The sequence below is a fragment of the Triplophysa dalaica genome, chromosome 1 (genome assembly GCF_015846415.1).
Source record: "Triplophysa dalaica isolate WHDGS20190420 chromosome 1, ASM1584641v1, whole genome shotgun sequence".
Taxonomy (NCBI): domain Eukaryota; kingdom Metazoa; phylum Chordata; class Actinopteri; order Cypriniformes; family Nemacheilidae; genus Triplophysa; species Triplophysa dalaica.
Genome location: NC_079542.1, coordinates 32025119 through 32038899, shown reverse-complemented (window position 1 = coordinate 32038899; position 13781 = coordinate 32025119). Strand labels below are relative to the sequence as shown.

The 13781-nt window shown below is 39.9% G+C and overlaps 1 protein-coding gene across 2 annotated transcripts in view; it reads left to right on the top strand.

The window, feature by feature from the left end:
* furina (furin (paired basic amino acid cleaving enzyme) a) overlaps window positions 1–12758 on the top strand; it is a 76635-nt gene extending 63877 nt beyond the window's left edge. For both annotated transcript variants that reach the window (XM_056758097.1, XM_056758089.1), the window contains exons 9-16: window positions 2026–2238; window positions 3385–3485; window positions 3797–3900; window positions 4104–4221; window positions 5390–5569; window positions 5686–5810; window positions 7901–8029; window positions 9713–12758. In XM_056758097.1, the coding sequence (XP_056614075.1) occupies window positions 2026–2238; window positions 3385–3485; window positions 3797–3900; window positions 4104–4221; window positions 5390–5569; window positions 5686–5810; window positions 7901–8029; window positions 9713–10323 (1581 nt within the window). In that variant the 3' untranslated portion in view covers window positions 10324–12758. The remainder of the gene's footprint in view (window positions 1–2025; window positions 2239–3384; window positions 3486–3796; window positions 3901–4103; window positions 4222–5389; window positions 5570–5685; window positions 5811–7900; window positions 8030–9712) is intronic.
* Window positions 12759–13781: the final 1023 nt, after the last annotated feature.

Below are 13781 nucleotides of genomic sequence, written 5' to 3'. Positions count from 1 at the left end.
AGATTAATCTTTTCAAATTAACGCGTGAAAAATATTTAACGCAATTAACGCAGCATCTGTTTTGACATCCTTTGTCTAGCGTTACATTATGTAATCCTGCTCTTTTTCGTGTACAGGCTTTTAAACCACTTAAGCGTGATTTGAAATGGTTGTTTGACATGTTCAATGAAGATAGCTAGCTTCTAAACTTTGGGACGCGGCAAAATGCAATGCGAGGTCCATTCTCGTGTGTAAAGTAACTGGCTAAAGGCTGTGTCGGTGAATCTCTGTCAGATCTGTGTCAAGTTCTCTTTTGTGCTTAAATGGATAAAAACCACACAAGATTATGTCAGAAAGCACAGACTTCAAAGTTGAAAGTAGGTGAGAGTCAGATCTGCGTACTGAGACAGCTCTTAGAAGGGTCACGTTCTTTAACGTGCTGCTGTGACTCCTGTCACTAATGTTAATCAAAGAAAAAAAGAAAAGATCAAATCAATGTCATTTTGTAGCTTTCACGAGAATTCTTCAGCATTTAATTGATAATTTAGGAGTGTTTTGAGTGTTATAAAGTGTTTGAGAACTTCCTTAAATGTCTGTATATTTCCTACATGATAGCTCTCAAATATCCAGTTGAATGGCTATAATTAATGTTCAAATAATCAATTTAATAGAGACAACAGTTACAGTACTAATATCAGAATGTTTGCTTTCATTCATAAAATGACGCTGTTAAAGAAATATTTTGTTTCTACATCAAATGTGAAATTAAGTAAAAGTATATTTTAAAATATTATTATTATGTGCGATTAATTTGATTAATCACACATTTTTTACGCTACATGGTTGAGACCACCATAGGTTCATTGTGTATCAATAGGTTCATTGTGTGATGTCGATTGGTCACTAAAACGTCAACAGATCTAAACAAAAAGTAATTGTTATTGTATTGAGTATCCATAGCCAGAGGTAAATATGAAATAATATTCGTATCATACTATAGTAAAATATCAGTTGGCTAGTGAAAATATAAATTTTAAGTAGACGTTAGTAGGGTTCTTGGTATTACTTTTTATTGCTTTGTCATTGCCAAGGCACATTGTGCAGAATGTCGCCAAGTAATAACATAAAATGTAAACGCTACAATCAAACTAAAATGATTTGCCAGTTTTACAACTTATTATATATTAGCAATTATATTCTGGCATGTTCCAACACTATGGTTCTCATTTTGAATCCATCTTCTTGCGTATCTATATCACAGAACAGGCCAGTTTTATCCCATTTTTCAGCTTTTTCTAGCCATAATTTCTTGGGTCTGAATCCCGAGCGCCACGTGTGCCAGCAGTCAGATTTGTTTGGGAAACAAGATCCATGTTGCGCCAATGCAAATGTGCGTCTGCTCTGTGTAAACACCCTCCCTCAATGGAAAGCCACAATCAAGCAGGTGTTCACTAACAGAACAAACTCTGAGACGGGGAGCCAAGCTTTGCGCCGCAGACTCTCTCTCAGCACGCCATCCGTCCCGCGGGCTTTTATTGCCTTGTTGTTGAATTTGTAAGGTACAGTACAGCACCGAACAAAGAAATAAAACGATCAAAGGTAACAAGCAAACAACATCTGTATCAAATTATTTGCACGGCTGGCCTTTTCTTTGCGCTTGCCTTGGGAAATGAAAGTCATGCGGCCGTTCAAACATGCCTCATTAATGTGGTGCGCACATTCTTCACAAGCTTATTATCGTCTCTGACGGTTTGCTTTTGCATCACTGCGGTTCGTCTGAGAAGTAGACTGCACGAGTCTGGCACTGCTCGCCTCTTTGTTTTTCCCTGATAAATGACTTGAGAACATTAGCATTGTCCCAAAAGGTTTTTATTTAAAGCTGGCCCGGCGATCGAAGCAGTGAGAGCACTTCAGTGCTTTAAAAATCCCTTTTGGAGAAAATCCATCCCAAGCTGCATATATGTCGGTTTGTTTGGCAGCATCTCTTTTCCATCTGGCCTTCAACAACATTATTTCTGACTGAGTGTTTTTTTTTTTTTATGTCAGGGCCGTGGTGGACGGGGCTCCATCTTCGTTTGGGCGTCGGGGAATGGGGGACGGGAGAGGGACAGCTGTAATTGCGACGGCTACACCAACAGCATCTACACGCTGTCTATCAGCAGCAGCACGCAGAGCGGGAACGTGCCGTGGTACAGCGAGGCCTGCTCCTCCACGCTCGCCACAACCTACAGCAGCGGAGGACTCAATGAGAAACAGATTGTGAGTGTCTCTCTCTCCGGCCTCAAGAAAATCAGCATCAGTTATCCTTTAATTGCTGAAATGGCGTAGACAATGTAATCCTCAAAGTTAAAAAGTCATGTTTATTCATGAAGAATGGTTTCAAAAGCTCTAAAGGATTTTGTATGTCTACTAACATTTTTGACCTTAGCAGGGAGACTTTTTTGTTTTTATTTTGGAGCCAAACCTGTTCAACCCCATAGAAATGCTCTAGCAACCATTGAGAATACCTTAGCAACCCTTTTACAGCATCCTGGCAACCACCCACACCTTAATAACATATAAATTTGCAAAAGCAATATTTTCTTGTCAAAAACATCATAACCGTGAGAACGCCTGCGTTTCAACTCTATCTCTAGTATTTGGTTTTGTTTCTTTACCAACAACAATGTCAACCGAGACACACTCCCAAATACTGTATTATTTTCATAGCTGGATTTGCGTGGCAGGGTCATCCTTTCCTCCTTATTCATTTTACATTGAAAAAGTGCATCTGATGTGCTTTAACGTGTAAAAGTATATACTCATCCTTTTGCTCTCCAAAGATCAGTTTTTAACCAGGCTTTACTCCCTCAGAACTGTTATTTTCCCGCTGCCATTCTTAGACCCCCTTTTGTGAGACTAATGGCTAAGTCACAGCAATCCAATGATGCCTCAGTTTTAAGTGTCGATCATCACCCCTAATATACTTTCGACTGTCTCAACAGTTTTCTTTGTCTTTTCCGTCTGCGTGACCCAGAACGTTGTCAGATGTTGCACTTGTGTCAGGAACGTCAAACACTTAAACTCTATAGTCGCTTGCCGTGCAGAAAGCGAATGACAACTAGGATGTGTTTTTACACTTTCTGAAGGGTGTTGTGGGGGCTTCCCAGGGCTTTGCTATTAGGGCAGGAATAGAGAACTACCTCATTTAATATGTAAAAAAAAGTAAGTAGTAGCACTTTTAATTTAATTTGTCGTCCACATCCACAGCAGAACAGAAACCGAGTTGGTTTAATACCTTAAATTCCTTAGCCCAAGTGAAATTAATAACAAAGTTACTTTGCTTTAAGACATCATTGTCCTGCTCCTGGTTTAGGATTTCGGACTCGTATCTGTGATGTGATTTTGGTCCACATTTCCTTTCAGATCACTACAGACCTCAGGCAGAAGTGCACAGACTCCCACACAGGCACCTCAGCCTCTGCTCCTCTGGCCGCCGGGATCATCGCCCTCGCACTCGAGGCAAAGTAAGTCAGAGTTTGACTCATCCTCGGGCAAGGTCATCCCTCTTCATCATGCTTTGAGTTACCCAAGGCTTTTTTGCCCACATCTCTGTTAGTCAGACTGAAATGAACCTGTCTGATTTTGATCAAATATGCAGTGGTTAGCCTTTGCATTCATATCGCTTTCAATGAATTCACCTGCAATATTATCACCTTTATGACTCTACCTGGAGCTATTTGTGCCCTTTATTAAAGGTCAAGAGAGATTATCTTATAACCGTGCAACAAGTTTTGTGTTTCATTTATAATCCCCCGAATGTGTTCTGTGTCCGTAGTAAAAACCTAACATGGAGAGACATGCAGCATCTAGTCGTGAGGACATCAAACCCCGCCCACCTCTCCACAAACGACTGGAAGAAAAATGGAGTGGGTCGTCGAGGTTAGAGCCCATCTCATCTCGTCCTTTCTTGCCTTTCTAGTTTGTCTAGCCATGTTCCAGCTGCTTGAACACGATCGATAACATTATCGTTGACTGCACCAATCAGCTCGAGATATCAGCCCGTTTAATTCACCTCTTTACTTATAATGTCAATCTTGTTTTGGGCTTTTTTCTTCAACCCTATTGATTTCTTTGTCGCACAGTGAGCCATTCATATGGATATGGATTGTTGGACGCGGGGGCCATAGTCGCTCTAGCAAAGAACTGGACAAATGTTGGACCACAGCAGAAGTGTGTCCTGTCTATGTTGTCTGAGCCTAGGTGAGTTTCAATCATACCTACTAGATAGTTTGAGCAACAATGAGTTCTTGTGTTGTTTTATAAATATAACTTGACGAAAAAAAATGTCTTTACAAGGACTATATAACGTCTATATAACATATGGATAACGTACGTATGAAAAAGCATATATTTTGAAAAATATTTGACAAAATATATACTTTCTGTTTTTTGCACACAAAGCCATGAATAAACTGTGCTACTTAGATGATGCTTTGGTCTGTGGTGTGTCAAAATGCATAAGAAAGTGCAAGTTTCGTATTGTTGCTGCTGACATCTTAGGACCCGAGTTTAGACAGTCGCCTCAAAGTTGCCCTCCATCAATGTCTCTCTAAAAACCCTCTCGTCATCCTTTCTGGTTCACAGACGTTACAGAAAGATCAAGGGATTTTAGAGCAAAGCCCAATTTAACGTAGCAGTGACAGGGCAAGTAGATTACCTCTGCCTCATGCCAGCTCCACTGCACAATTTTTGTAGCGTTACTGGATGCGTACGAGCAGGTTTACGCTTCATTCCTCACAGAGCTGTCGTAGGCCTGTGCCTGTTATCCGTCCCTTGGCTTGAAACTCTTCTTCCAGTTGAAGCCTCTCCCTGTCTCTGGTGGGCAGGGATTGACTGCTCTAAATGTTTTACGGGATTGAGTTTAGAGTGGCAAGAGTCTGGTGCTCAGGACCTGATGGGGCCATCGGTGGCACAATCCTTAACCTGGGGGGAGCAGTCAGGGGGACAGTCTTTAATCTGAAGGATTTGGAATCTTATTTAGTTTTTTTTCTCCCCCTGAGATATTATTTAAGGGGCAATATTAGATTAGATTAACAATATTTAGATTTTACTGAGCAGAAATGTTAGCATATATTTATTTTTAATGTACTATAACCTTGTGTCGTATGCTGACTTTCTCGTGTATAAACACTGTCGTGCTACTAATGGTAGAGGGGCGGAGCTTATTTTGTGCGAATGATGGTGGCCCAGCAAGTCTTAAGGATTTTTTATATAAAAACAATTTATTTAACCTGGGATATTAAACATGTTTATTCCACACAAACACCATTCAAATTTTTAATTAAATATAATTACTTTTGTCACATGTTAAATATGGGCCCATTTAATGTTTTGTTTTAATATCAGTCTTTTTTTGCCCGATTTTCAGGAACATCGGGAGTCATTTGGTTATCACTACAACTGTGGACGCCTGCGCTGGCACTCCCAACTTTGTGAGCTCGTTAGAGCACGCCCAAGCCCAGCTCACCCTGTCCTACAACCGCAGAGGAAATCTGGCCATCTACCTGGTCAGCCCACAGGGGACCCGATCCACATTGCTGGCACCACGGTTAGCACTAAATGACACACATCCACAATCCTTCATATAAAGCTGCCGTGGGAGCTTTTCATCAATATCCCCCTTGTTTAGATGAGTCTAACAGTCTGTGTCGTGTCTTCTCTCAGACCTCACGATTACTCCTCGGAGGGCTTCAATGACTGGGCTTTCATGACCACCCACTCCTGGGACGAGGACCCTCGTGGAGAATGGAGCCTGGAGATTGAAAACACGGCTGGAACCAGCGATTACGGTAGCCTGTTCAGTCTGTCCTATCAAGGCGGTCTCTTAGGATCATTTCTGTTTACATTGACTGGTTTGCAAATTTAGCTTGGATGTTTTTGTTGTTGTTGTTTGCTGAACGCCTCATTTGGTGCCGGTATGTTCCTGCGAAATCATACACACACAAATCAAGTTTGGAAGTTGGAAGATAGACAAGGAATTGCATTTTAGTGCACTTTTGCTAGTAGGATGTTGGAAGTCCTTTCTACACTACCCATCACTGATATCAAGAAAATAGAGACTGCGTACTGGAAACAACTGGTGGTACTGTCTGTTAGAAGCTTTTAAAATCTAATATGCGTTTTAAAAACAATTGATTGCATTTCACATAAAACGTGATCCTCTTTTATATATCCAAGTGTTCAGCCCTTCGCACCAAGCCAGGACAATTTTCAGTCCAAACCAGCCCAATTCCTTTTCCCTCTTCTTTGTCACAGTTAATTTGTTTTCCTTCACCTAACTCAGCAAGATTTAATTAATTGGATTTACTGCTAAGTAAATCAGAGGATTGAGTTTCTTCCCCCACTATCGCGCTGCCCCCGAACACAGTAAATATAGACCGACGTCCAGCCAAAGCAAATTCATTTGTTTTGCTCAGACTCTTAACTTAACCGCTCTGTGTCTGGGCTGGAAGAGTCATTGGTCTAGTGCATTAGCTCGTCCATTTCTCTTTGTTGGTTTAAGACATTTAAGGAGTTACTGACTTCATCGTTAGATTTTAAAGAGTGAAACCGTCCCATCTAACTGTGTGTTCAGACCAAACGCTACTTGCACAAATGAATTGCGCTATTCGCGCGTAGTTGGATGCTTGAACATTTTGAGTTAACTCACTTCATTCACATGTCAAATTTGCTTCATCGCGAGTCAAATTCACTTCACTACAGACACGAATCCACCTCATGGAATGATGCTGCAAGTAGGTCTATGGCGTCTTTGCATTGACTTAACATGTAAATCATTCGCGCTTAACGCGCCATTCGCGTTTGGTCTAAACAGTAATGTGTGTCTAAGCGGTGTGGCACTACATTTACTGGATGGTGTGCTTAGAAAATGTGTAGAGATATTCTGTGTTGTGTTCCATGGCAAAATGAAGTTCTTGAGCCCACATGCACAAATTTAGTGTTGTCTAGATGAGATTATGTAAGGGATACTTTACGGTCATCCAGTTATTACAGCAGCCTGGCTCTTTTTCATTACGCTGCTACTTACCACACAATCAAACACATGGACGTGTAATATCGATTTCATGTCATTTTGTTTCGGATGAAAGAGCCCGTGATACGGGAAACGGAAACTAGCACAGCAGTGTAGGAAATCCGTTGCTTAGGATCATTTATTGGTCACTATACAAAATGATGTGACTGCCATAATTGACCATTCAGAATCTGTTTCATTCCAGGAAGGGGTGTATTAACAATTAGTGGGCTGTAAAATCTATTGAGAGCCACATTCAAAGCCATTGTAAAGAAACAGAAATGCTGTATGCAAAACGGTGACTTAATATCAGTTGAATGTCAAAATATCTACAGTATTCACTGGAAAAATAAAGGAGAAGGTCATTTTCTCCCGGTACTTCTGTTTATTTTTCTCACAATTCCGTTAATGCTAAAATGTAATTTAATGCATTGGGAAAAAATGAATACCGGTACAACAACTGTAAAAAAAAATGAATACGGGAAGTTCCTTGATGATTATACAGTATATTGTGACCTATTTTTACAGATTTTCTTTAGTGTGCAATTAACTGGGGTGTTGTAATTCTATGTAATACTAATGAAAACTATTATCTATTTTATGAAAAGCAAATAATAACGAGAGGCTTTACTTTAGTCACAGCTAAGGGTTCGTGTTGGGCCTCTTTATCAATATTTTTCTTAGCTAACCATGGTAGAATCACTGTAATGCCCTTAAATGTAATGTCTCCATTAACTCCTCTAAAAAACGTATAATGTTTTGCTCTGGTTTGTTTTATTTGAAACTTTCAGACACATTTTGAATCAAAAGCTTTTTTCTTTGTGTGTGTCTCTCGCTCACTGTTTCTCTCTCTCTCTTTATATTCAGGCACTTTGACTCAGTTCACTCTGGTCCTGTACGGCACTGCTTCCAGTTTGCCCGGCTCTTCCACGCCAGACTCCGGAGAGACAGTTGACAGCAGCTGCAAAACCTACGACCTCAATCAGATCTGCACAGGTGCGTGTCAGAGTTATTGACGGTGGAAGTGCGCCCCCTACTTGTTACTAATAGTACACACATATCTGCACCAAGTACTCAATTATTTTCCAGAGAACATTTCTATTTTCTTTTATCATACTTTTTACACCATGCATTTTGTGCAAAGTATGTATAGAAGGACCTGCTTGATTGAAGAAAATCTTCAGCATACAACCAGAGCACATTGTGTGGAAAAGCTGAATCCCACAATGCAATGCAATTTCTAGTATTGATAGTATTAAATAATATAATAACTTCAGCATGAGTTGTAACTGATAATCCCCCTGCTGATTGAAAGCTTTACAGTAGAGCTGTTAACCTTTCATATTATGCCGGTGTTAAGCGTTTTGTTCAGCTCATGTCTTAGCTGTTAAATTGTGTGTTCATAACTGCTTCCTAGAGTGAGCTCACAATGCCAGCTGCATTGGCAGAAGTGTACAGGGCATCTGTCCAGCGTAGCCTGTGGTCATGTCTCTCTCACTCTCTGTGGGTACTGCCAGCTCATTCTTACCCCCTTGCGCATGTTACTATATCATCTCGCCATCTCCTCCTCTCTGCTCCGCTGGAGTCTCCTGCTCTCCTCCTAATGTCACCTTAGTTAAAGTTCCTCAAAGCAACGCTGGCAATCCCTCAATGCCATGCTCTGTGATTCTTTACCTGTGCCCTGTGAGCATTATGATGGCCAAAGTGTGAAATAGAATTTTCTGTGAACCATTTCTAGTCCTATATGTTGGTATATTATACCGCGTTTATATTACATCTCGCTTGTTTTTTTTCTTCTTAACAACATACACAGTAGAAAAAACTTCACAGCTTTCTTATATCGCTCTTGAAATTTCTCAGAGGAATTAAATATTTGAATGCAATTTGTTAAGTTGTCTTCTCAGCGCACTTGGGCTGAGAGATGCACATCCGAGCATCAATTGGCTTTTCTACTTCCATTGATCAAGATTGATGGAGCCTTGTTTAAATTTAAGATAAACCTTGCAAAGTTTGCACACAACACAATGGTCAGTTTTAACAAAATTATACCCTTTACTTTGTCTGAATGCAGGTGACACAATTCTCCCTCCATTCTTACAGCGCCACCAAGCACTTGCTGGTGTAACCACGTGTTGTAGATGATTGTAGTTTGGTTGGCAAAGCAAAATCACACAACATTTGAGAAATTCTTGCCAAGGGAAAACTGGTGACTCAATCATCCCTATCTGCAGTAGTTGATATCAACCTCAGACCGTCAAAAAATGGTGGCCGTTTCCTCTGAGACTTCATGATAAATTAGACTTGATGTGATGAAGGTCATATAGAGCATTTGTTTAATTGAATCATCAATTTATTATTTGTATAATGTGCCTGACCAGTGGTTGAGAGTCCCCTCCGTTATAGATGTTCCTCCACTGACGTCATGTGTGATACTGTTGTTACGGCAACAATTGTCCAACCGACCTTCCAAATAGGATTTCATGCTAAAAAGCACCAGTTTGCAGTTGATGCTGACCGGAGTAAAAAACTCAGAAGCGAGATGAACGTAAACTGTACTTGGCTGTTTTGAAAGATTTTTGGAACATATTTTTTATCGGTGTGCAAGAGTTGTGTTAAGTGTAAATGTGCAAAATGTTTTTAAGTGTGATTAAATTTGATGTTCTTTTCTTCCTCGTGCAGAGTGTAACCCCGGGTTCTACCTGTACCAGAAGGGCTGCGTGAGAGACTGTTCACCCGGCTTCACGCCAGGCACCCGCTCCACTTTCCTCCCCAACAACGAGGTGTCGTCCGTCCACCACCCCGCCTGCCTGCCCTGTCACGAAGTCTGCCTCACCTGCAGTGCCACAGGACCTCAGGACTGCCTCTCCTGCCCCCCTCACAGCCACCTGGACCTGGTCACCAGCACCTGTTTGCACCAGAACCAGATCCATCGAGAGACTCAGGACAGTCGGACGGGCGGCGACGGCTCATCCAGGAACCTCGGTCCCCAACTTGCCTCTCACCTGCCCGCAGTCGTGGCAATGCTCAGCTGTGCCTTCATCATGGCCACGTTCGTGGTCGTGTTCGGCCTACTCCAGTTTCGCAGCCGCAAACAGAACAAACAGAACTCTGCTGAGGCGGTGCCGGGCTCCGGATTACTGGTGGGGCTGGGATTGAATCGAACCGCAGTCGCATATAAGGGCATCCCCAGCGTTTGGCGGGAGGACGACGTGAATTCGGAGTCTGAGAACGAGGAGTTTGATATCCACAACGAGAGGACAGCCTTCATCAAAACACAAAGTGCTCTTTAACCCTTTCTTCACCACGTCCCACCCTGTTGTCTCTTTTTGTAGCCACCGGTTGTTCTTCTCTTCTGGGGCTCTTCTGACTTCCTGTTTCTCTCTCTCTGGGTTTTTTTCGTGTTTTTCTCACCTCTATTAGTTTTGAGCCATGATTCACGTTGATTGATGCGGTGCCTCTGTGTGGAACGCTTCCAATCCCAACGAGGAGATGTTGATCGGGATGTCTTTAAACAATAAAAATGTGTTTATGGTTTGGGCCTCTTCCTTGAGATTTAAAAATGAAGGAGGGTTTTTTTTATAGAGTGAGTGTAACCGTTTATATAAAGTCAGACCGCGTGGCAGCAATTTAACGCCGCTGGCTTTGCAGGGAGCCTTTTAGAAGAACATATCACTATTTGTCCATGGTCAGGATCTAAAGACAAGGACGTGTCGTGTTTTACATACACACTTGGTTGTAGAGCTCACTGCTCCCCCAAGAGCTTTTACATGGATATATTTTTGTGGGAAGTTCAAAGATTACTTCACCCAATAATAAATCTTTTGTAATTTACTCACGCTGAGGATGTTAAGAATCCATGTGACCTTTCTGTGAACAAAAAATATGAAAGATATTTTAATGGTTTGTGTGAAATTACAAACGATTTGGATCATATGATAGCTTATGTTTGCTTTATACGTCACACAAAGCTGTGTTGCTTTAAAAAAACGTTTTATGATTTTTCAATTAAACGATTAAACGCATCCAGAATTAGAGTACATGTTTACTTAATATTTAACAGTACATATTTATTTAAAACGTTGTTTAAGAGAAATATAAAATCATATGTTTATGTATAATATACATATGATGTTTTTATTGTGCATTCCAATTAATATCATTCAACTGCAGTTAGTTGGTTTGTTTTGATCTAAGCCATAATAACTAAAAAAATACAGCTGACCAACAACATAAAAAAGATTTTTTTACTCATTTTGGAAACAAAGTATTCTTATTCCTAAATATTTATTTGTATGTGTTTGTGTTTCTAAATACTAAATAAATATGCACAATACACAGGAATATATTATGCAAACACAAACTTTTATTCTGGATGCAATTAATCGTAGGAACAGCCCTACTTTGGACACAAACAGCTACAATCACCATTTGTATTCATTGTATAAAACCGACTATCCTGATTATGGCTTAAAATTTATCTTGGTTTTCACGAAAGAAAGCTTTTCATGTGGGTTTGAAATGTTACGAGGATTAGTAAATGACAGATTTTGTCCAGTAAACATGTTATCTTTAAAACCTGTAACCCTCCGCTACAGTCATGAGGGTAAAATACTAGACAAGATTTCTTCCGGAGGACATGACATCCTTTTTATGCTCATAGTGGTTGTTCGTGTAGCTGATGGGTGAGGTCAGGGGTCCTCAGCATTCTGCCGTCATCATATGCTGGTTTAGCATTATCTGCTTCTCAAAAATATTGTTGTTGCTGAACAAAGCATCAGTTTATAGAGAAAGAGCGTACTGTGGCCAGTTATAAAACACTCACAAACTATTTACGCTCTCTGCAGCCTTGTAAAATTTGTAGTCGTACCAGACTGTTGTTCATCGGGTAACCAAACACTCTTATCACAGTAGATGCATCAGTACAGTTTATTTGAATTCAAAATGCATCCTGTTTATCTTCGCCCACCCCTTTTTTTTTTACTCACTGTGGGTGTTAAATATCTCAAGACTTTACAGTGTTGTTGTTTCCTTCCGTTAAATAAGTTGCCCTCTTGCAAAACAATTGTTTTGCTCCATAGCAATAGAAAAATTGAATATGAAAATATAAAATTTATATACGCCCCCCCTTCAGTGCTGATTGGGAATTACAGCAGTGCATTTAAAAGCCTCAAGATATGACCAAAGACCAGAGGATAAATATCTGTTTTACCAAAAGGAATAACCTATGTGAAAAATACAATTAATGTGATTATTTTTTTTATTTAATTATTCTCCGAAATGTGTGTAAAGGGGCTGTTGTAATCCTGAGATCTATTGTATTGCGGTCACAACGCCTTGGTGTAACGGAAAAAGATTTTACACCAGCCAAACTCAGTCTGGCTTCACCTTTATGTTGCAATGATTTGGTTGCATAAGCTTTAATGTCATTGTGTTCATGCTCAAGCCTCATTCACACTAAACTTTCAGGACTCATAGGATGTTACTTCCACCTGTACAAGAATCAACTGATGCATGTAGAGCCCCGAATTAAAGATACCAATCATTTGTATGACTACCTGAGATGGGACAGCTATATAAGAATAAGGCCTATTTTTGTACTATATATGGTGCATTGTCATTTACATGTAGCCTAATTTAAAGATTATTTTGCTCTTTATTTCTTATTTAATTGATGTCAATATGCGAATTATAGATTATACAAAATTAAAAATCTATGCAAACCTCACAGTTTGGCTTTTTGACTTCTTTGGGTGCGGTTTAAAAGTGGTCTGATGAATTCAGCATGATATTTTTTTAATTGTCAGTGGATTGCATTAGTGTTGAGATGCTCTTTTAAACATATACTCTGATTCAAAAGTTTTCTTCTGGAAATGTTTTTTAACAAAGCCACCAGACATACGTCCTGTCGAGGTTGAGTTGCTTTCTATTTGACTTTTGGCTCATAAAGTGATGTATTGCATCGGAGTTATAAAGGACCGTCTGGTCAGTGTCGTGGTCTGTATATTCATTATGACTGCACCTGATCCACTTAATTAATCTGTTGTGTCATTTATCAGATTCAACTGGTTCTGAAACCCAGGCAAATATTTTGATCCGTCTGTAATGTTAAGATTTGCAGTTAGGGAAATAAAATGGGGAATTTATCACTTCATCGTAAACACAGAGGAATGAAACTGAAAGTGAAAGATTGTGTGCACTGCCAGTTTTGCAACAGTAGTGAACTTCCAGAGAATTACAGAGTTTGTCAAAATGTTATGTCAGTGCTTGACACGTGTAATTGTCAGCTACACGCGTGTTCATTTGACAGTTTCCAGAACCAACAAACTCTTTTCATTATGACACCATTGTATCAAATCTGATGTTCTTAATTGATTTCATATCTAAAACAGGATTATCTACTACAAAGTAGAGGACAGAAGTTTCTGAATGTGTGAAATAAAGCACCTACCGAAGAAACCCAAAACTTTATATTGGTTAAATATAAGTGAAGATATACAAATAAAATATTCCAATTAAATAAGTCTAAATTTCGATAATTTGAGAATACATTTCTAAATGTCATTCTCAAATAAACATTGCACATACAACATGGGTCTACAGTAAAGCATGAGAGATATCTGCAAAATCCCATTTTTGATTTGAGGACTTTTACACTGAAACATTTACATTCATTACATTATACATTCAAAGATGTTGCCAAGCAACAAAGACGTGGTCACAGTGCCTCTTTAGAGACTGAATTAGACTG